The sequence below is a fragment of the Pieris napi genome, chromosome 10, assembly GCF_905475465.1.
Source record: "Pieris napi chromosome 10, ilPieNapi1.2, whole genome shotgun sequence".
Taxonomy (NCBI): Eukaryota; Metazoa; Arthropoda; class Insecta; order Lepidoptera; family Pieridae; genus Pieris; species Pieris napi.
This window is the reverse complement of record NC_062243.1, coordinates 3712448-3735800: the sequence shown is the minus strand read 5'-3', so window position 1 is coordinate 3735800 and position 23353 is coordinate 3712448. Positions and strand designations below refer to the sequence as shown.

At 32.1% G+C, this 23353-nt stretch overlaps 4 protein-coding genes across 6 annotated transcripts in view; 2 read left to right on the top strand and 2 right to left on the bottom strand.

Annotated features, from left to right (window-relative positions):
* The window catches only part of LOC125053362 (forkhead box protein O), a 92519-nt gene extending 86608 nt beyond the window's left edge, over positions 1 to 5911 (top strand). The window contains exon 9 of the mRNA XM_047654703.1: positions 3099 to 5911. The gene's annotated coding sequence lies outside the window, so the exon portion shown is untranslated. The remainder of the gene's footprint in view (positions 1 to 3098) is intronic.
* Positions 5912 to 9000: 3089 nt separating this feature from the next.
* On the bottom strand, positions 9001 to 10923 carry LOC125053331. The gene is made up of 3 exons (XM_047654650.1): positions 10794 to 10923; positions 10131 to 10242; positions 9001 to 9161 (listed from the first exon to the last, which is right to left on the bottom strand). The coding sequence occupies exons 1-3, from the start codon at positions 10864 to 10866 to the stop codon at positions 9041 to 9043; spliced, it is 306 nt and encodes a 101-aa protein (XP_047510606.1). The 5' UTR covers positions 10867 to 10923; the 3' UTR covers positions 9001 to 9040.
* A 3481-nt stretch (positions 10924 to 14404) lies between these two features.
* Positions 14405 to 18766, bottom strand: LOC125053285 (dnaJ homolog subfamily C member 8). Its single transcript, XM_047654579.1, has 6 exons — positions 18427 to 18766; positions 17930 to 18121; positions 17015 to 17143; positions 15938 to 16045; positions 15069 to 15203; positions 14405 to 14612 (listed from the first exon to the last, which is right to left on the bottom strand). The coding sequence occupies exons 1-6, from the start codon at positions 18475 to 18477 to the stop codon at positions 14493 to 14495; spliced, it is 735 nt and encodes a 244-aa protein (XP_047510535.1). The 5' UTR covers positions 18478 to 18766; the 3' UTR covers positions 14405 to 14492.
* Positions 18767 to 20038: 1272 nt separating this feature from the next.
* On the top strand, positions 20039 to 22232 carry LOC125053264 (3-oxoacyl-[acyl-carrier-protein] reductase FabG-like). Of its 3 annotated transcripts, none has more exons than XM_047654531.1 (2): positions 20039 to 20187; positions 21409 to 22232. In XM_047654531.1, exon 2 carries the CDS (start codon positions 21414 to 21416, stop codon positions 22185 to 22187), a length of 774 nt encoding a protein of 257 aa, XP_047510487.1. In that variant the 5' UTR covers positions 20039 to 20187; positions 21409 to 21413; the 3' UTR covers positions 22188 to 22232. The 3 variants fall into 3 exon arrangements, with proteins under 3 accessions (XP_047510487.1, XP_047510490.1, XP_047510489.1); XM_047654534.1 differs by lacking the exon at positions 20039 to 20187 and adding an exon at positions 20210 to 20386; XM_047654533.1 differs by lacking the exon at positions 20039 to 20187 and adding an exon at positions 20453 to 20576.
* The last annotated feature ends 1121 nt before the right edge of the window (positions 22233 to 23353 follow it).

Here is a 23353-nt window from a genome sequence, read left to right as displayed (position 1 = left end):
TGTTTAAGGTTTCTAGATAACTTAAAATTATCCTTAATATAGAGCAATTTTTATTCTTTATAATTGGATTCACACTCTGCGACCCAAGATATAATTAAGCCTCCAAAATATGTAAATGTCCTGTTCCACTTGCTGGCTATCAGCTGCAGCAGGTCATCCTTCAATCTGTCGATGCAGCAGGGATGTAGGTACCTGGGATAATGATACAATATATTTTTAATTTCATTTTTACCATAATGACAAATTTCTGTCACACTAAATGACTAACATAAAACTTCGTTTCGCCTTCATATGATTTTTTACTAAGTCTAACTTTTTAGTTGCTACATATCAACATATGGACCAATTTTCTATGCTAACCCGGGGAAACTGTTCACTTTTCCCGAATAAGAACCTAAGTACTAAATATTTTTCTTTATTTTCTCTCCATAAAAACCTTCCACAGAGTTCAAGGAATAAATTTAAAAAAAAAACTCAATAATTCCAGTTTTTAGCAACATATTTCGCGCTTAAATTGTATTTATATAGATTATATATGTATACATCAACTGTCTGAGATTTACTAAGATTAAAAGAAAATATATTCAAAAGAGCAAAGAATAAACTGAACGCTGAAATATCGTTTGATAGCCCCTTCCGTTCCATACCATTTAATACGGGGAACAATAAAAATTCGAGCCTATAAAATTTGACCTAGAGAATCGAAATCTTAGTTATAGTACTATAAAGGAAACACGTCCTAAATAACGACAGTGTTAAGAGGGCGTCGAGTTCTAAACAGGGTTGCCAACGCTAAAAAGAATTGTCAAATCTTTTGCTTTATGGCTACAATAATATTATTAAAAGGGGATGGCTTGTATATAGATGAATACGTGTCATCTTATATGGAAATTAATAGTAACTAAAAATTACGTATAAAGGTAAATTGACCGTATTCAAAAGCTCATTTTGTTAGTCTATTTAATACTTAAAAACTTAGGAAATACTACATTATTTTAATCATACTATAGTATTTTATTTTTCTTGTTTTTCTTACAAAAAAGAGAGCGACTTTACATGAATTACAATCTAGCCTAGATACAATAATTATGTCTAATTAGACATAATTAATCCCTAATTTTTGACTTAATTTTCTACAATACTGATGAATGGCTTAAACTAAGGTAATTTTCTATAACGTTTTGACATGTTCGTGTATAGTATTTTATTAATAGCTTTGAAACGTCACTACGTATACGATACTATTTTGATTCAATGCCTTAATATCGAATATATATTGACAACCCTAACTATAGTGTGAATAAATTTACTGAAACTCCCCAACCCAACCGGAATCACCCTATAACCAACGGCGCAGGCTTTATAACCCGTCACATCCGGTCCCGAATTTATTGTCATGAAAAAATTCGCAAATTGTATCATTATCAATATTTGAATATCTGACCCGTTTTCTTTATTAATAATTCAGAGATTAAATCCTGATTTTGTATCAGTTAATCAAAATAACGAAATTAAATTAAATAGCATAACCAAATTGGAAATTCTATACCATAATTAGACTTACACTAGTTTAATAATTACAAACGTAACGGAAACCGCTTTGTAACCAGATTTGGCCAATAATAAATATACGTACGTAAATAAAATCTCTCACAAACACATACACTTTGGTTATACAACGAAATCACTTCCATAATCCTTCAAAAAGTCCAAAAAACTAGGATAGCATTAGTTCTAATCCAAAAAGTCTGGAAGTAATATTTCGCGTTCGCAGACAAGTTTTATACGAAAAGTTGATTGTTCTAGATAAATATTCACGTAATAAATCTGGGAACTAGGTAGGTCGCATTTACGTGGTATGTTGGCCTTATTTCGGCGACGCCAATTATCTCCATCACATATTAAGAACACACTTTATTCTGAGCAATGAACGCAGAGAAAGTCCGTTACATTGCTGAATATGCGACAGATTTATCGTGGTTTGTTAGGGCTGAGCCCTCGAATGACGACTTATCGATATTCAAGTGCTCAATATCGTCAATGAATTGAACTTGTTCTAACTTATTTAACTTAAAACATGATAGAGACGTTTGGCCGCACTGGATCTAGTGCTTACTAAGTTATATATAGTTGAAAGTAATAATATAGTTATCCATTAATTTTAAATAGTAATTAAGTACTTATATATTCTTTATATTGTTGGTTTATATTTCCTTACCTTATCTAATATTGCTTAATTTTAAATTCTACAAAATACATTTAAGTCGCTTCAGTAGTTAGTCGTTCAGTCATACTGTTTTTATGTAGAACGAGAGCGAGGAACAATGAAACGATCAGGTAGATTACTTAGAGTAAAGTGTTAGCCACTCATGCATAGCAGCAACCAAGCTTAAGCTTGTGTTAAAACATATATTCTATAATTTTTAATCAGCGATAATATTTCGTGAAATCGTCGAAAAGTAGCGAATTAAAAATCGATACCTCCCCATCACTAGGGGTCGTCAGGTGGGTAGCGGGGAGCGGGGAACTGGCGTCGCCGTGGCGGGCAGGTTACGATTTACACTCCACGAACTCAGCAGAAACTACCAAACGGGAATCGCTGATAATCCACATCGAGACGCGTTGCGAAAATTATATCGGGATTACTAAAATCTTTGTCAGTCTCTTTGAATTCGGGTATTTATATTGCTTACGTCTTTTAACTGTAATGGGGCTCGTTATTTTACTATTCAATGGGTAAATTAAGTAATTTTATCTGACATTATAAACGAATGTTCTCTGTCTATATATAGTTAGTTGTAGATGGAATTTAGTTTTAATCGTAACTACTGGATGTGTTGGATAGTGATATTTATAGGGATAAATTCGTGATGATTAAAAAATTTAAAAAGTATTTAAATACATAAGGAAGAAAAACATCGTGAGGAAACAATATTTATTTTTTTATGAAACAGACCTAGAAATGTTTCTGCTCCATACCGCATTAAGTGGTCACTGGAAATCATAACATACCTTGAACTCACCCAATGACGTTCTTTTAATAATCTATTAGAATGCAATTTGATGAATATTTTTAAATATTTTTTTTTTCGTTTCAGGCATAACCAAGACGTACAAAGATGGAACGCACAACGCTGAAGCTCGCCAGCAAGGTTCCGGAATAACCTTTATCGACCAACTTCAGACACCGAAAGTTCCCCTAAAAACTAAAGTGAAAATGTGATTAGAAATCCACGTGAACATAGTTAAGTTTGACCTCGCGTTAATTTAGTTACTCAGTAATTGTTTATAAAATATAAAATTGACATTGTTTAACGATTATTTTAAGGGCATTTTGTTACTTTAAGTAAAGCCTTTTCGATAGGAACTATCCAAATTATTTGAGGATTTGGAGATATTTAAATCAATTTATGGGTAATTAACGGTCAATGTGTAGTGGGTAAAATCAATAATTGACATCAAAATCATAATTGTCAAACGTCATAGGCTTGACTGCTATTTTGTAATATCGCAAGGGTTATCTAGGTTTTTCCATATTTTGACAGTCTATAGATTATGCAATAGTGATACCTCAAGGCCATATAAACCAAAAAATTAACAATTTAAGTCAATTTCAGTTTATAATTTTGGAATAGCCATTTTTTACACATTTTCTTACATAGAGAAAAAGCACGATATTAAAACGCACATATATATTTTTACTTTCAATCGTTATTATATTTATATAACGTTTGACATTTGACAGATACGATCTGAAAATAAGTGCGAACTAACATCACATTTTGACAGTCAGTTGGCGCTTTTTTTGTTCACTTGACACATCTCTGAGTCTCCTCTACTCTTTGATTTAAGCAAATGTAATTATGCAAAATAATAGACGTATAATTCGTATAACAAATGATATTCATTTGTCGCAAAGTATATGCTAAATTGAAGAATTTAAGCTTTAAAGAGATTTCCATAGATATCTTTTTGTAACAATTCAATAACTCTTTTGTTAGATGAAACATAAGAGAATGTCTATTCCAAAGTAACGCATGTTTAAAACCTTTCATAGACAAAAATGCGGTCTTGACACGATAACTCTCTTCTAGAGAATACATTTTAGCTTAGGTCTTAATAATTTTTGCTACTGGGATATGTTTTAACGCCTAAATAAGCTTCTTTTTATAATTTTTAATCACTTTGAGTACATTTTTATGCGTTTTTAATGCTCAAAAGATCATGTATTTAGTTTTGATAAAAAATCATTTTTACTTCGGTTATATATCGTTCAAATCTTTTTAAAAATATCTGATAATTGTTGATAATAGTCAGATCTCTAGTCCCGATAATTAATAAGTTGTAATTAAGTATTTTGACTGACCAAATTGGTCATACACCATGGCTCAATAATCTAAGGTATGCTACATCGAAAATGTTACCAGTCCAAAAAATAAACCTCAATTGTTGCCCCCAGTAAAATCCAAATAAATCTTAAATTTTATACTAAACTAATATTTTAGTATCTCTAACGAGCCTCATATTATTGTAGCGTGGTTTTATAAGTACAGTACACAACATTATTGATTATGAACCAATACTCCATCGTTATAGCGGCAGCGACTGATTCTTACAAAAACTAAAAAAAAAACAATGAAATAATAATTCATACATGAATAAAGAGGTTGGTGGGAAAAGCCGGTCAATAATCACCAAAGCACGGTGGGAATTCTACGTTTAAGGCGGGAAATAGGCTGTATGGTAATGACAGCTGCCGCGATCATCTTGGGACCTATGAAGTAAAGAGGTTTAATATAAATTACCTCACTCTATTGTGAATAAATTTAGCCAATAAGTGTTCATTTAGAATTCTAAACTTAAGTCAATTTTGTATTCGCGTCAATTCAAGCACCATTTTATTTGCCAGTTTATTAATTAAGACACAAGTTTGTTTGTTACATTTTTTATATTTATACATGGCTGACATTGGTGCTATTAACGATAGCGCATTTTATTTTAAGTTACTTATAAACCTAACGTACAAAAACGGACAACACGCCACATTAAGCGGTTTTTTAATGTAAATATATAGAAAATTAACTAATTCGTGGCTTTAAGTCAGGAATGCGATTTACGAATGTTCAACATTGAATCAAAGTTAAGGTAACATTTGCCAAAAATAGGGACGGAATTTTAGGGTTTCAGTGTCTTGATTACTCTTTGGAGACATCTCATAAGGTCATTAGTTTTATTTTTATGGTTGTTGATATATTATGTAATTATTTGTTTATTCGAAGGTATATGTCAATACATGTGGTCAATTAGATAGCGCTGTTTAGGCTAGACTTAAAATTTTAAGGTGATTTTTGTGTTCTTTGGAAATTCCTAATTAGTTACCATATACGATAAATTATTTAGAAGCTTTGATTGTGAATAAATATGATAGGCAAATTTTTTCTAAGCGAATTGTGATTCGGTGCATGTCCAAAACGCATCGTTAAATCAAATTTATCGTCAAAAGATATGAAATTGTAAAATTTACGGCGTATAATAGCAATGGATTTTAAAAAAATATTCAATTTATCTGTGACATTGGATCGTTATTCCCTAGTGAAAATAGTTAGTTAATTTGATCGTAGAACAAGTAGGTAAATGAGTGTAATTGTATTGACCAGTGTCCAAACGCATGGTTAGCTTTTATCGTGTTGACACACCATAATTTATTTTGTACCATGTTTTTATGTTGGTAATCTTTTTAATTGTTTAAATCACTTCGTTGATTATTTTTCCGTTTCATTAGTTTGTAATTTAATGTTAATCGTACTATTAAGTTAGGCAAATGTGTTTAAATGTAAATATATAGAAAACATGTATGTAGAAGTACATAAATATTATTTATGTATTCAATTTGATATTGTTTTCAAAATTATATTGATTGTATTATTTCAAAACCAAAATACGACTTTTTAAGAGGTTTCTATGAAATGAAACTGTGCGAACGTGGATCAACCTAAAATAAATTACCGTAAGTCATGACCTATAAGTTGGATAATACCTGCCTTCTTCAATTTGTTTTTAACTTTGCAAACCGGCAGCGCCCATAGACACGCACATTACCAGAAGGTTCGCAAGTGCGATAAAAAATAAAAAAATCAGTGTCGCTACATTAGGTCTGGGCCTCAGATTTCTGTATCTCTTGTATGATCATTTAACAATCTTATAGGCAAATAGTTGATCAGCCTTCTGCGGCCGACACACGCCGCCTAAAATTCGCACATAGAAAGAAAGTCCATTGGTCGCCGGCAGTGAAAGCCGGGGATCGAACCTACGACCTCAGGGATGACAGTCGCACGCTGTAGCCACTAGGCCAACACTGCTAGTGTCTGTACCGTGGTAGTAAGTACCGGCCTTTAAAACTAATTTACTTAAATTTTGAATTTTATAAAACTTAATATCGCTTTCGAGTGATAGTGTCTCTTCTAGTCAATCACTATAATTTAAAGATATCTGACTCTGACATTTGATTTTTTAGTAAAATCTAAATCGTATAAATATGTGTATTTCAACATCAGTATGATGACGTCATACTCTAAATTGCGCTATCAAAGTGTGTCCGACCACTGAAAATGTACACATCACAGCAAATTGGGCCTTCGGGCTTGTCAGCAGTTACACGGGTAGGAAAGGATCCTATGGATCAACTAAAGGATCGTTATGTTAGAGGAACAGTACTCCTTCATCTACAATTCTGTTATATTCTCTGTCTCTGAAATATCAGACACCAATAGTTACATTAAGACGCCAAGTTATTAAAAATATGCCTGAAATACTTTGGTTATAGATTTAACATACCGCCTTATTCATAATATTGCCTTACAAGAGTACAGAATGTTTAAATACATATTCACTGTTTATTTAGTTATTAAGCTTACGACATCACACACAGTACTTAATCTACTAATTATTTTACAAAATCTTACATCTAAAATGTGTGACAATTAACGTAAACATAAGTTTCACAAAATGAATAGAAATTTAAAATTTAAAAAATACAATTAAAACATATACAAAATAATACAAGCACACAACAAAATAGAATAAAATTATAGAAATTTGTTGGCACTTAAAGCAGAAAACAAGAAAAATCATCAGCGAAACACTGTTGCATATACCACTGCTAATATCATAAATTCCGATAGAACTAAAGATAAATTTAGTAATTATTAGGCTAAAATCATTCACCATTACACCGTACCGTCATCTACAATTCCACAATCACGCGGGACAAAAATATTTAGCGGAATGTTAATTCAATGAAATCAACAAGCGATTCAGCCCTTCATTTTTCCCAAGGTCAAAGTAATAAAACGTATGAATATTAAATGGCGCCAAAGCTGAAGCGGCCACAGATTAGCTAAAATTGTCTATAGAAATTACGAGACTCCTAGTGCAATATTCCAATGGAAACTCCTTGCTAATACAAACTTTTTATTTATTCATTAGTTAATTCATTATAGAATCGTTTTGACAATTGACGTTATTAAGAAAGACAACTATTAATTCACAAAAATACATTTAAGGAATAAATCCATGCCCAATGGTTTTTACGCTGAGACAAAGACGATTTGCGAAGATTTAGCTTTAATGAATTAGGCCATAAGTACCTACCTTTTTAAACATGAAAATAATTTGTACTGCCTACATTTATTGGCCAATGACGATTTCATTCACTATACTAAAATTCTAAGTCGATTAAGAACTTTTTATAGCTAAACTTGCGGAATACTTATTTGAAGATAAGTGGCAAAGATTTTTATAGCAAATTTAGAAGTTTTTATTACTTCACGTGTAGGCTAATGTAACTTTTATTTTCTTTATTTGTGATCATCAGAAATCATAATTTTCGTGGATATAAGGGAACCATTTCGGTACTATAAATAGTTATAGAAAGTATTATAACTATAGAGTTATAATACTTTCTAAAAATGATTGTAGTTACAACCGCTGAATATTTTTTATACATTCTCTCTATAATTAGCCATCATTGAACATTACGATCCAGGCTCACAAAAGACTAAACAATTGATGTCCAACCTAATTTACTAATAAAGATATTTTTCATAAGAAAATGTCCAATAACAATACTTACAGTGTCTATTAAGGTGATAACTCTGTTCTGTTCTTTTCACTTTCATACATATTATTTGCTTTTCATATTTTTGTCTAACCGGCGTTAACCGAGTTTGTAAATTATGTAAAATAATCAAAAAAGTTGCCACTATAAAATATTAAATTGAGTAGTTACACAAATATAGAAAATATGATAACGACATGTACACGCCACGTGCGATTATATTATTCGTTTTCGAGCTATTAGAGCTATTACGCACTGTCGACTTGTCGCCGGCGACTCGGTCGCTGGCGACTGTGAGTTTCTACAGTTTAAATAGAGGTTTACGCACTTGGTCGTCGTTCGCCCAAGCGACTGGGCGACTCGCCGCGTCGTGGCGACACACAAGCGACTGCCGGTCGCTGGCGACCAATAGGAGCATGGCTTCAAATGGAAGCATTCACACTGCGAACAACCGTCGTAACGACTGGACGCATATATACGAATGTACTTGGAATACTGTCGCTCGGCTTGGTCTCCTGCCTAGTTGCCTATGTTTTGGTCGCCGAAGCGACCGAGTCGCCGGCGACAAGTCGACAGTGCGTAATAGCTCTTAACATCGTGTTGTAGTAAGTAGCTTTTAATATTTATTAAATGAATTTGTTTTTTTTCATACAATTAATAAAATATAAACAAGTGCTTAAGATTGACCAGTAAACGTCTTAAATAAAATAAAAATCGTCTAATTGTAAACCATTCTCGAACCCACTTGAACACACAAAATTTCAATTAGTTCGGTCCCGTCGTTTAAGAAGATTTATATATATATATATAGATTTATATATATATTTGGGTAAAAATGCTCGTTTTATTGACAGTTGTATGTTTTAAAGGAGCAAAAGTCTATAAAAAGTTTAATAACGTTTATTATTATTAAAACCAAATAAATTAAGAATCAGAGTCATCGCACTCTTCAACCATATCGCTGGGTGGGCCAGGTTGCGCTGGTGGGCCCCAGTTCAAATAAATGCTTTCTGTATATATAGCTAATCCAAATGAAAACAACCACCTGCAAAAAAAATAAAAAAAAATTATATTAATTAAATCAGAAAAGAAATTAGATTTTTTTAGTTAACATCTAGCACATATGTGTTTTTTCAAAAGATATTAACTAAATTATTAACAACAACGACCAGTATTTAAGCCTTGATCCTTGTTTAAGCTGTTGCGGAATATGCTTAAAAGGACTATTAAGAATATCCATAGCCCTAAAATCTAAATAACCTGCATCATAAGCACACCCCACATATCATACACCCTCACACACCATCGCACAACACAGCCTTGGTATTACTAGAATGTATATAATAATTTAGTTTCGTAAAATTTTTGAACCTTTTTGTATAGAATGTATAAGTATTCATTATTCCATCGTTGGCTATATGCTAGTATAATTGGTATTTTTTATATTTAATTTAGCTGTAGAAGTACGAAATAAATAAATTTATTAATTAAAAGCAGGTTTCAGCGTGCGACTTTCACCTCTGAGGTCTTAGTATCGAATCCAAGATGCGCAGCAACCTTTTACTGGTTCTATTAAAAAAAAATCGAACCAACACTAAGGTACCTACTACTAAGTATTACACACAAATATTGAATTGAAAAACATGGTTTAAAAAAATCCAGCTAAATAATCTTACATTTAGAATTGCAATATTATAACTCGTCTGAGCAACTAAATAGCATATTGGAATGGACGACCTACTTTTAATTTCCATTTCATGAAGCTGTATAGTTTTTTTTCTATAGAACAGGGAGCAAACGGGCAGGAGTCTCACCTGATGTTAAATGATACCACCGCCCATGGACACTCAATGCCAGCGGGCTCGCGAGTGCGTTGCCGGCCTTTTAAGAATTTTTACGCTCCATTCCTGAAGGACCCTAAGTCGAATAGGTTCGGAAATACTTCAGTGGGCAGCTGGTTCCGTGGTGGGCGGACGTCGAGGTGATACGGGTTAAATAAACGTTAGTGTCTTACCATACAATTCCAGCAAAGAGATATTTGTTGTAAACGGCCTGTTTTTCTCTATACCAGGGCTCCCAAGCCCCACACGGCACGGGCAACTCATTCATGTGGGGATAACAAAATCCTAAAAAGAATGTTTACTAAAAACTTTTGAGCATTCAATTGAAATCTACTGGAATTCACGGGATGGTAGATGTTCTGTAGATGAAATATTTACGTAGAATATTTTAGCATGTATTCATTTCAAGCGATATGAAATTTTCAAAAGTCGTCGAAATCTGTATGAACATTAACCGATTGAATTTAGCTTCAAGCAAAGAACGAAAAGAAGAAAAATATAAAGTCGAACTGATGATGTGTCTTCTAGGTGTTGGATATATATTTAAAAACGTCTGTAGTGACAGCTACAATCTGCACCCACAAATAAAGTTATTCCGATCGCTCCGATCGCGATCGAGCCATTGGGTCCTTCGGGACAGTCCAATTAGACTTTAAGGTGGAAAGAAACGCAGCACCTTCCTTCTTCTACACGCCTTTGTTAGCTTTTTCAAAGACATTTGGTATATACTTCACAACTCCTGGGCACAAAACTGACTAAATATTAACTATGAATCATGATTGAACGCAAATATCTAATAAATTCTAATACTCCGCTTGTACACGAGAGATACTTACTTGTTTTACTACAGTATTGCTTCTTTTGAATAAGACAAAAAATATTTTTTCGCAAACCAGTAAAGGCACGCATAGTTACTATTTAATAAGTCTTCAATCGTAATGTGTCACTTCATTTGTTTTTCAATGCAAGTGTCACTGGCAAATCAAAAATTTCATAAAAAAACAAAAAGGATTTACATGTTGGTAATAATAAAATTCTTGCACATAGAATGTTCTAGTTAACAAATTGGTAATCGAGGAATGCTATTTGCGCATTCCCCGCAACTGAAAGGCTAATGGATTATGTAGGACTCAACTTACACCAGGCATCCTCTCTGCTACTTAAGGTGCGCTTACACGAGGGCAATAATTGCTCGGCGAGACGAATGGACCGATCTGGAGCAATTAATGGAGCAATTTAATAAATTTCAATAAATTATTTCGGCGATATTGCTTCTAATTGCTCCAGATATTTCATATCGCTCAATGTCGCAGATACGAATTGACGAATATGCAATGGACTTGGAAATTCCTAGCAATTTTTGTATATGTCTCATTCGCACTTGTTTGTTTTGCGGCTTGCCGTCTTGCTTCCGCGGGGAGAGCTAGAGGTCTAAATAATAATAATTTCTAATTAAGTACTTTATTCAAAAGTAATTCAAAGTCTGTTCGTGACATTCTAGTAAAGTTTTTGAATAATATATCATCTAATTCTTTACATAATGAAAATTTTGTCCTCTTTGCCAAAAACGATCGCACCCAGATGCGCCTATTCCTTATCTTTCTTTTTTGTTTTTGATTAATGATAAAAAAAGCGCTACAAGCCGCCGCAGCAAGAACAATGTCGTCCATAGCGAGCGGAAACTGAAATGCTCGTGTATGACAGTATTGCCTAGTTGATGAAGTTGCGCCATATCGCTCAATATTGTATTGCGCAGTATTGATGCTTGTTGCCGTTGCCGTAAATTGCTTGATGTAGTCGTGACGTCATAATTGACGAGTATTGACTGGAATTGAGCAATTTTAGTTGCCCGTGTAAGCGCACCTTTAGAGGCGGGTGAGCAATACCCACTTGATGTAAACTTCTTACATGATACTATTATAAACTGATGACATTGTCTATCTGTTTAGACACTAACTTTTGTCAATGTATCAAAATGTAACCAAAATATTTTACTGTTAATTTAGCTTATTAAAACCTTATATTCTTTAAAGGTTTTGTCTTATTTCAAAACCTTTTTAACCAGCGACGAATAAGGTGACTCCCAGGGTCGCTTTCGCATTATACTTGGGTCACTATTTTACCGCTACTTTGTTCTATATAACGTTTTGGTTTTGGCCCTACAAAACTGTATCGAAATAGACAAGTCTTCTCTACGATATTCCTCTTCACCCTACGACCAAATGTTAAATTCATACAAAACTCGGTACTTATTTAAAATTCTAACGGTTAAGCTAAATAATTATGTGAGAGAGGTTGGGGTTGCTACCAACTAACTACACTAGGCATAGGAAACGGCAACAATTGTTGACTGTGCCGTGCACGCAACTACTCAGAGATTCAACACGCGTGCATTACGCACAAATAAAATTGCGGTTAAGACTGATATATTCAGTTCAATACTGACTGAATTCACAAGAGTGGCATTTATTCATCTAGGTACAATTTGTGATAATAAAAAATTCTTATGCATGTCAATTTACGCCATCTCACTATTTTATAGCGGCATTAGTGCCCACTCATTGTTATCATCTATGTATTCCTTAACTGTGTAACAGAAGTTTGAGTTTTTATGATCTGTAATTTTGTTATATATAGGCTTTGTAAGTACTAGGCCTCAGATTTCTCTATCTGTTACGTGATCATTTGTTTTTATTTTATAAGGTGCCTTTACGCCGTCGATTTTTGGGTCTAAGTCCTCACTATTTATTTTTTTCTTCGCCGTACTAGCGATTGTTATTTGTTACTGACATAGACATAAAGTTGGTGCACAGTTGTAGTACGAAATCACGACGTCAGACTTGAGAGTCTAGCATACGCATGTTTATATCTCAACCACAATCAAATATTACAATAGGGGTTTAAAATAACTGAAACATTTAAAACTAAAATGTATTTATTTCAAAGACGAACCTTAGACATAAATAAAAGCCTTAAACAAATTTACGTTAATTACGAGATATTTTAACATATCACGGCTTACAAGTTACAACTTCAATAAAATATTAAATAAACGGAGTCCGTTTTCTTTGCTTACTGATAGATGGCGTTGTTCTAAAAAAATCTTAAATTTAATCTCGTAATATTCGAATTAGGAACGTTAAATCGTATCTGTAACGTACTTTACTAAAAACAATACAAAAAACCTCAAGGTAACGTCGTAAATGTATGAATGTCAGTTGATCAAAGTATAGTGACCTCTATTTATAAAAACTTAATCAGTTCAATTATAGTTTAATAAAAGTGCTCAAGTGTCTCTTTTCATCATAGCGTAAATACAGTTGGACGGAAAAGACAAGAGAGTCCTTTAGTTACTGCAATGACACTGATTGAGTTTTTATGATTTAGCGATAGTTTGTTAGTATACATATTTTGTCAGTAAATGATTAAAACTTTACTAATCTGACTATCATCCAGCTTTTATACGTTAATTTTGATAAAATTAAAAATGGATAGTAGGTAACGGCGTAACTACATAAATTATAATATATATATATATATAATATTTCGAAAAAGTTGAAAATGTTTAATATTCTGTGTAATGCACATCATTTAATGATATAAATAGAAGCAGCGCCATCTATTAGAGATAAAGGAAAAACAAAATATACAAAGAAAAGTGAATTGTTTAGTCCCAATATTATTTTTTAGGCTTCAGTACATATGGATTTCAAATAATTTACTTAATTGAAATAAAAAACTTACAAATGAGATTGTCTTGTGGTCTAACGATTCTCAAGCCTCAGCGTTCGATTCCTGTACCAATAAATTTAAAACTTGTCTTTTTATGTGTATAGATTATTTTTATTGACGCAAATGGTAATATCGCATATACATATAAACAACAATCATATCTGTCGGGGTTTGAACGCTCAGCACACTAGTGTCTGTATTCTTAAACGTCAAACTTAATGTAGTTACGACAAATTATTTTCTAAGTTTGACATCTTTGCCAGTGCTCAAGTCGTACTTGTGAATGTGAGTTGAAAATCGACTGCCTGCTGTCTGATCACACACACTTTGATGATCAATGTTACAAGGTTCCAACTCGGTAATAGGACCTTATACTATTCTTAGACTATTAAAAGGCTGGAAGTTATTTAGTAGAACATTTCTTTCATTAAAATTATTGCTATTATTTAAATAACGTTCTTGATAGACACACCTTAGGAATTTTCTATAAGTACTTCGTTTTAACAAAAACATAACACCCATGTTTTTATAGTAAATAAAAAATGAGGGTAGTCACAAAAAATTACAATTACACTAATTATAATACAAAGTGTATAATTCAGAAAAAACTATATAAATTATACAGTGTTTTAACTCTGACTTAATTAAAACAGCGTAAAGAACTGTTTTTATTGACGATTTTACGAATTCAGCGTGTAATCTGAAATTATATTTATCAATTCCTCAGTATGTTTTTATTCAGACAAAATCCTTAATACTAGCTTACCAAAATACAGTTAAAATTAATTAAAGACAACTAAATTTTATCTACTCTCAGGTTTTGGTTTAGGGGGTTTGAATCCCATAATTTTCTTCTTTTTCTTCTCTTTTCCACTTGACGATTGAAAGGTTTTCCAACTGTCCACGCGGTTTTGACGAGACTCCTGAGAAAAGTGAAAATTTCGAAATATTAGACTTGGCTTAAGTACCTTTTATTCCATATTTGGTAGTCAAACCACTGAAAGACAAATTTAAAAAAAAAGTATAAATTTGAGTGAATGGCCATGTGGTAAATAAAAAAGAATAAAAGCTAACTGAAGGACTTGTATCCATGGTCATGGAATAAGTATAAAAAAAGTTTATTTTTATTGCGTCTATTACTAAATTAACTTTTATATAAATCTATTAAACATCTTTCGTCTTTGGAGTTGTGTTAGCCTAATAACCTCGGCTGTGCACCCGACTTTATTTGTGTGCGTTTAACACACAAGGAAACCAGCATACTCAGACCACGGCGTGTATCAGAAAAATCATCGTTTCGATAACAATATCTGAAGGCCAAGGGTTGTTTTATATTTAATGTTATTTAAACATTACATACTGCATCTATTTCAACTTACTTCAAAGTTCTTGGCCCACTCTTTCTCAAAAGACATTTGCTCCTCTTGTTCAATTTCCGATTCCCGTTTTCGTTTTCTCTCTTCCATGTCTCTTGTTTCTAGGTGTTGCCTCTTTCTCTCCATATCAGCAAAGAGCTGGAACCATTTAAGTATATTAGTTTAAAGAAGTAAATAGTGGGCAAGGAGTTAAAAGGATTTTTTTTTAATTTTAGAAAATGTTTGTAATTTTTTTTGTGTGCATAAGCGATGTGGATATATCATAAAATAAAATCAATAAGAACTGTAACATCAATTTTACACATAATATTATGATTTATTTTATTTTAGTTTTTTAAACAACAGCTACCAATACAGATTACTCCAATGCGGCCACTATGTACATTTATATCACATACTAAACAATACATACACATAAAAAAACAACATAACATTTAACAGTTATATATTAAAATATTTACAAAAATACTATTTCTTACAGTATAGGAACTGACATGAAGCAGACCTTTTGTCAGTTCCCTCAAAGGACAATTAAAAACGTCTATTAATCTATGCAGTTCATTGATTATTTCCATACAGTGTCATGTGTGCCCTTTTCATAGTTACGGCCTTTGTAAAAGATGTTTTTATTCCCTAACTATTTTTATCAACTTCACTACCCGTCTGCCGCCTAAGGCTAAAATTAAGAGTTGCATTTCAACACTCCCATATGTCAACATCAAATGCCATTACAACTTTGACAGACGAGTCATGTTTAGCATTAAGTTTTAACTATAAATATATAAGTCTACAATTATAATTGTTCAACAAATTAAGCATCAAAAGTAAAATCCCTTACTCATAATACAATATCAAAAGTATTCTTACAATACCTTCATAGTCATAACATAGACAGCATGCTTAAATTTATCCGGATCATCTTCTGGTATTGGCTCGTCACTACGGCCTTCTTTCCTTTGTTTCTTACGTTTCTGCTCTATCTGTTACAAAATTAACATCTATTAATTACCTATCAATGACAACTTTTACCAATATAAGTCTAGTATGACCAGATATCAATTTAACACAGGAATTTACAAGTAATTTAAAGTAAGTATTGACAAATTTTGTAGTACCTTTCTTTTACAACCATGATGGCCCTCCAAAACTCATTAAAGTACAATTTTTTATACTTATTAAAGATATAGGATAATAATCTTAATATATATAAATTACGTGTCACGTTGTTTGTCCGCTATGGACTCCTAAACTACCGAACCGATATCAATCAAATTTGCACACCGTGTGTAGTTTGATCCAACTTCAAAGATAGGATAATTTAAATCTCAATTTATACCCGCAATATTATTTTATTGCAAAATATTTGTTTATTATTTGATAGTCACAATTCCAACAGATGGCGCAGTGTTGAAAGTACCAACGTTTCACATAAGCTACAATTTAATGACATAACCACCAAAAAAGCATGGTAGTCCCCATGACTGGTGTTCTCCTACCTACCCTTGAATAGTTTGCTACTACATGTAATATAATGCGGTCTGCTAGTAGTATTATATTTAATAGATTTGAAATCCTAGAGTTACTAGAACTAAGTCTTCTATATATACCTACAGCTCGCTTATCTGCTACTTTTAATGGTCTAGTGAATAGGCTATCTCGCTCTTACAACTTAATTACTAGCTTTGATGAAAATATTGACATATTTTACAACAATCTTTCATTTTACCATAACTTTGTTTTATCATGCATCTAGCCAATTTCTGAACAGTTTTTATATCATTATTGGTTAATTGTCATTTCAACATTAAGCAGTTCCTTTTTTAAATTAAGTGAAGGTTTATAAATCTACTTTATTATATGCAGATTATATATTTAGATTGCTATAAAATAAAGACAATATATACTAATACAGCAGATTTTAGGCAAAATTTAGTCAGAAGAATACTTACCATATGTTCAGTCCTTTCTTTCGCTTCTTGGTAAATGTCCAAGCATTTCTTTCTAGTGTCCTCATTTTCCAAGGTCTTCCATGCACGATTCACTATCTCAAATGAGTGTTGTGCTCGCTCGAGATCATCCTGTAAAAAAACAGACTTATATGACACATAGTTACTTTACATGTCAGCATTCAAAGAAGTCTTAAGACTTTTACAATCTTGAAGTACTTAAACATACTTTAAGGCTGTTTATAATAAATATGTACTGAATTTAAGTGGGTTAATCCCTCAATGAGATTTTTTTTTAAATGTGAAGATTTACAACAAATAAAATAATTCACTAGTATGCAATTATATTTAGTATGGTTTTTTCAGTGTAAGACTGCCTAATGGGACATATATTTTCAAAACTCTATTGTTATACAGAAAACCAAAACCCATTTAATCAAACAAAGCATCAAAATTTATTTGGACATCCTGCAAACTTATTTAAACTTTACTGCACAATATAACAAAAATATAAAAAATCTCACTTGGTGCAAGGGTAGCCTTATCGCTATTAAGTGATCTCTTCTAGGCTAATTTAAAATAAATGTATAAAACTAAAGAATAGTTTGTTTTTTTTTGACATTCTTTAATGTGCTTCTTGACTATAGTAACTGCATTGACTAATATTTAGTCATTCTGTTTTTGCCTTACCTATTAAGAAGCATGGTGGGTAGATTCAGTAACCAATGTCCATCTGTGAATGAAAACGAAATATTGACGGGGCTACCGTCTGACCAAAACAAAACCTTCTTACAAACTACGATAAAGATCAATTAGAGAGTGTTGTAAAGTATTATATAAATCCATGATTTCTAGATATAAGCAATATTTATCTTTTTTTTTTATTAAAAAGTTTATTTATATTTTGTAAATACACACCATATTTTTATCAGGATGTACCAAAATTGAAAGACGTCTATATTTTTTTTTAATTTCATCAAGAGTGGCATCTGGCTCTACTTGCAAGACTTCAAATGGATTTAAATTAAAATAGGTAGATCCTGGCCGAAGTAACCTTTCAATTTGTTGCTTAGGAGTTAAAACAGAATCCCTTTTTTCTATTTCCTTAACCTGAAACAGAACAGAATTGTAGCTAGTAAATTATTTATATATTAGTAGGTGTATATTATACTTATAACAACACAAGGTTTCATGTAGGTAGGTATATTTAGTATCAGATGATTTCAGCAATTCTCTGTAATCTTTCTACAGCATGTGTGTATGATAAAACTTGTATTAATATTCATTTGCAAGTATATTAAAAAAAAGCCATTACTTGATAATAACTAACATCAATATAGTCAACTTAAACAATATCATCTTGTTTAAATTACGATTTAACTGCGTATTTTGTTTCTATGATTAGAACAAATTACCTCAGAATAAAACTCTTCAAAAGACTCTTTCTTGTTGCTAGACGATGACATCGTAGTACCTAAATAGTAAATAAGAACACAAAGATCTAACTATATACAGGATTCTGGTTCATTTGGAATATTCGCCATTCAAGGAGCAAAATCTAATTATTTTTCAGAAATTATTGTACAATTACAAATGTTCCGTTTAGCAGAATAATTAATAGCTAAATAAGGATTGCGATCATTCGAGTATTAACTTTAGTTACCACAGGGTATATTAAAAATTTAAATATAATATAACCTAAAAATTTATATTTGATAATTCGTAGTTGACAATAACATTAGTATACAGTATACACACTGACTGATCGCTTTGTCACGTGACCATTCACAAACACGTTAGGCGTTAGAGATAACAATGTCAAAACTGTCGTTCATAAAATTTGTTAAATAGGAGATGGATCTTCTATTAAATAATTGTTTTTTGAATACGTATGGGTCAGACTTAGAGCTAAGTCTGCTTTTTTAAATATTGTACTGAATCTAGGGCTCAATATATTGAGTATATTATATATTTGTATTAATACTCTATATAAATATGTAGATCTGTGTATTTTCTATGCTAGTAAACTCGTTATCTGTGCTCGGTTCACTAGGGCGGCACGGCGCGGTGGACCGCCCGTGGACGGTCTCAGTGGGGCTGAGACAAGATGACTTAACGTATAGTGTATTCTACCTTAGGATCCCAAACTTAATAATGATTAAATTTGAATAGCATAATTTTATAAGCAGAATATTATTTTTGCGAAGAATAATGAATCATTACTATTTACAAGTGTTCTGTTAAGGATAAAATCACGCTATTTTATAAAATTGACCCATATAGATGATGAAAATTGTTATCATTTGGCATTCGTTGGTATTTAAGTATCACAACTGTCGAAAAGTGACTTTGTCTCAAGCCCCAGCCGTCAGCCCCCAAATTCAATCAGTCAGTCATGCCAACTTCGGGATTTTCTGCCCAAATTAAGGGGGAATCAAGATGTCTTGGGGGGAATTATTAAGAGCTACTTTATTAAGAATTTTTAAATTAAAAAACGTACCAATCTATACAATTTACATTAACCAACTTAACCAATAAACTAATCCAAATGTAAATCAGGGTGGCTATAATAAGTACATACCTAGTAATTTTGTACTAGTTGAATGTATTTTTGATACATATTTCAATTACCAAGTGTACAACAAGAGTTTCAAATAGTTTTAATTAATATTTAGAGTTTTTGAAATTGATTTTAGGGGTAGAAGTTGGCTTTACTGCATAGTGAATAATCGATTCTAGTCTACGGATGATCGATGTTAAAAAAACATCGATGTCATAATCGAAAGCCCAACATCCATGTTCGATATTTATCGAAAACCAAACATCATCACATTTTTGCATTAATAATTGACAAAGAAATATAGTGAAATGGTTCGAAATTTATTAAGAAACAGAACAATATTGTCATATAAACATATATAGTATACATCGATGTAACGATATTTTTGGTATAGCAACAAGATGTCAATACATCGATGTTTTTGCTTTCAACATCGATGATCATCGAGCATCCCTATTCTAGTCCCAAGACCATAGAGTATAGTAATATAGGGGGAATTATAATTATATTGCCCAAGACTCAAGAGTCTAGTCTAGTCCTAACTCCTAAGTCCTAAGTCCTAAGTCCTAACTCTAAAGTCCGCAATCTGAGTCAACTCTCTTTGTAATTGCAACAGGTACGATTTAGTCAAAATGTAAAATAGTAGCTAAGCTATGTTGCTTTATAGTGTAATTATTAAATTGAAAAAAAAAACGACATCAAAACATCCGCCGGCTTGTAAATTATAATAACTTCTGAATTCTGATGTTGCAGCAAAACCCAATGATTAGCAAAGCTCCCTTAAAAATAATATAAATTATATATAAAGTACCTATGTAAGTTTTAAAAATACCTTGGATGACATTTTCAAGACCATTAAAATTAAGAAATGTTATTTGTAAATAGTTCTAGGCACTGTACTACCTATAACTTTAAATTTATTTTATGTTATTTTACATTTCAAATTTACTTAAGTTTTATAATGTTTCTGGGTTTGGTAATTTGTTAAAATTCAAACAAGATCAGGTAATCATCAAATACATAATTTGAATATCTTTCCTATCTTTCCTGGGAAAAGCCTTTTAACTCACAGCATTTAAACATTCACATTTTAAGAGTAGTGTATCATTTTACTAAATAATGTCAGACTTTATAAATACAGAGTATTATAATATTATGAAGGTATGTAATATTATAATACTCTAAGAAGGTATAGGTTTGAACAATGGGGATAAACCTGCAGCCTAATGCTTATATGGGGTGAGATGGCCTAAGAAGCTACATCTGCAGTTGAAACGTTACAGATGATTATCTCATTTTCAAGCAATTACTTTTTTCTACTATTGAAAGAAACATTCTGTTACAGAATATTTTGATTACTATTTCCATTTCTAAATTTAATACTGCTGTATTCTCCATCCCATGGCCATCCAGATCTCCAGATTTGACACCATAATAAAGTTAAAAGTGATGCATATGTGATTTTAATATTAGAAAATAACTTAAAACATTGTGCTTAACTATGTCTTGAGACTGGAGGGGACAGTGATACTTTATTGATGTCGACCTTACAATATTAACATCATCAACCGTGTATAAAATAACATTTATATTTTTCTGTTTATTTGATTGGATTTATAATTTGGATAACCTCATTATCTAAAATTATATATTAATCAGAAACTGTTTAAGAAATGTTTTTGGTTTGGTTCCAATCTATTAATGTGATTTCATTGGCTTGCCATATAATTATTGAATTGAGTAAAGGTTTATAGATTAAAGCCTTTTTATTGCTATAAATATATAAATTAAATTTAAAAATGTACCTTAGTTAATAGAAATTTTATCATTTTGCCAGGTATCATGTTCACAAATAAAGTTGTAATTATTACTGGAGCGAGCTCCGGCATTGGTGCTGAAACAGCTATTGAGTTCTCTAAACTTGGAGGTAATGTTGTAATAACAGGAAGGAATAAAGATAATTTAGAAAAAGTGGCTGCATCATGTCAGAAAGCTTCACCAGAAAATTTACAACCTCTTATAGTAATATCTGACATGAATAAAGAACATGATGTGGAGAATATCATAAACAAAACAATTGAAAAATTCAGTAAGCTGGATGTGCTTGTGAATAATGCTGGTGTTTTGGAATCTGGAACGATAGAAACAACATCGTTGGACCAATATGATAGAGTAATGAATACAAATGTCCGAGGGCCATATTACATCACGATGTTGGCTACATCATATCTTATTAAAACTAAGGGATGTATTGTTAATGTTTCTAGTGTGACTGGCATGAGATCATTTCCTAATGTCTTAGCATATTGTATGTCTAAGGCAGCTTTAGATCAGTTTACAAGATGTGTTGCGTTAGAATTAGGTGGGAAAGGTGTGCGTGTCAACTCTGTTAATCCTGGCGTTATAACGACCGGCCTGCATAAAAAAGGTGGTATGGACGATAGTGAATATGAGGATTTCCTGAAAAAATGTGCAGCAACACATGCTTTGGGTAGACCTGGCGATGCGTCAGAGGTATCATCTGTCATTGTATTTTTGGCTAGTGAAGCTGCTAGTAATATCACTGGAGCAACTTTACCGGTTGATGGGGGACGCCATGCTATGTGCCCACGTTAAAAATCCGTTTTCTCTAAGAAATATATATGTGAGATTAATGGGTAATGTGTATTTTTTTTATAACCCGTCCTAATTTATTATATGGTAGGCTACTGTTTATTTTTTCTATCAATAGTTTGCGAAAAAAGTGAATTAATACCAATGATACGCTATTAAAATAAAAAGTATGTAATTATATTTTTAGCCATTTCTATCGATCCTTAATTTTTTTTTGTCTTTGTTTTGTTTCAGAGATTTATATACTTAGATACCGTTTATAAATTGGCTATTTTAATATATATACCTACACATATCGAAGTTACATGAAATAGACATACCACCTCACGTTTTTACCGCCTCGTAAATTCGTAATATACGAGTTGGTAAAACGCTACCCAAACCAAGAGAATTATTTGATACTAGCTGATCCGGCTAACTTCGTTTCGCCTTACAGCCTAATAATATCGTTGTTACTTTAGTTTAACTTATTTTAGGATTTCATTAAGGTTAAGTATTACATTAATACAACTTTTTTGCTAATACAGAAATGTTTTATTGCTTGCCTTTGCAAAAGAAGAATGGCAGTTTTATACATTGGGCCTCTTCTCTCTAGCGCCGATATGGCGATACTGCATGTTAAAGCACTTTCTGATATCCAACATCTTTTGATAAGGATCGATCAGGATCAAAGCCTGGTTATTCCTATTTTATTATTATTATTTCATCTATTAATTCACCTCAAGATCGGAATTTCTTGAACTGACACGAATTCGACGTAAAATGATGCGTAGTTTTGTCAACAGATGGCACCACATGGTGTTTGCATTCATAAAATTAATTAATTTATTTATTGTTATTCGATAACTTATCCGATATTTTATTGCTTATTCTGCTATTCGGAGCGGAGAAGAATCCACCAAAAAGAGATAACTTACATCGGTCCAGCCGATCTTGAGTTATAAGTGGTGTAACTAACACGACTTTATAATATATATTGAGTATGCAAGGATTAGCATACTTTGTCGGAAATACCTCTGAACCCCATGTTGTTTTATAAATGCGTCAATCTAGACAACATTATTCCATCTTGTAGTTTCCTTTCTAATCAAATGTTGCTCTTGGCAATCTATTGTTTTTTCTGTTTTAATCGTTGTAAGGCGTATTCCGGTATCGTTTTCATCTGACTA

Bases quoted from the DNA above. Each gene is read 5' to 3' on its own strand.
- LOC125053331 (XM_047654650.1), bottom strand. From the start codon at position 10,866: ATGCGTGCCTTTACTGGTTTGCGAAAAAATATTTTTTGTCTTATTCAA. The intron at 10,243-10,793 runs GTAAGTATCTCT...CATTCTTTTTAG, and splicing joins GCAATACTGTAGTAAAACAA to GATTTTGTTATCCCCACATG. The intron at 9,162-10,130 runs GTAAGACACTAA...TTTTTTTTGCAG, and splicing joins CTCTTTGCTGGAATTGTATG to GTGGTTGTTTTCATTTGGAT.
- LOC125053285 (XM_047654579.1), bottom strand. From the start codon at position 18,477: ATGTCATCGTCTAGCAACAAGAAAGAGTCTTTTGAAGAGTTTTATTCT. The intron at 18,122-18,426 runs GTAATTTGTTCT...GTTCTGTTTCAG, and splicing joins TTGAAGAGTTTTATTCTGAG to GTTAAGGAAATAGAAAAAAG. The intron at 16,046-17,014 runs GTAAGTATTCTT...ATTTTGTAACAG, and splicing joins AAGAAAGGACTGAACATATG to ATAGAGCAGAAACGTAAGAA.
- LOC125053264 (XM_047654531.1), top strand. From the start codon at position 21,414: ATGTTCACAAATAAAGTTGTAATTATTACTGGAGCGAGCTCCGGCATT.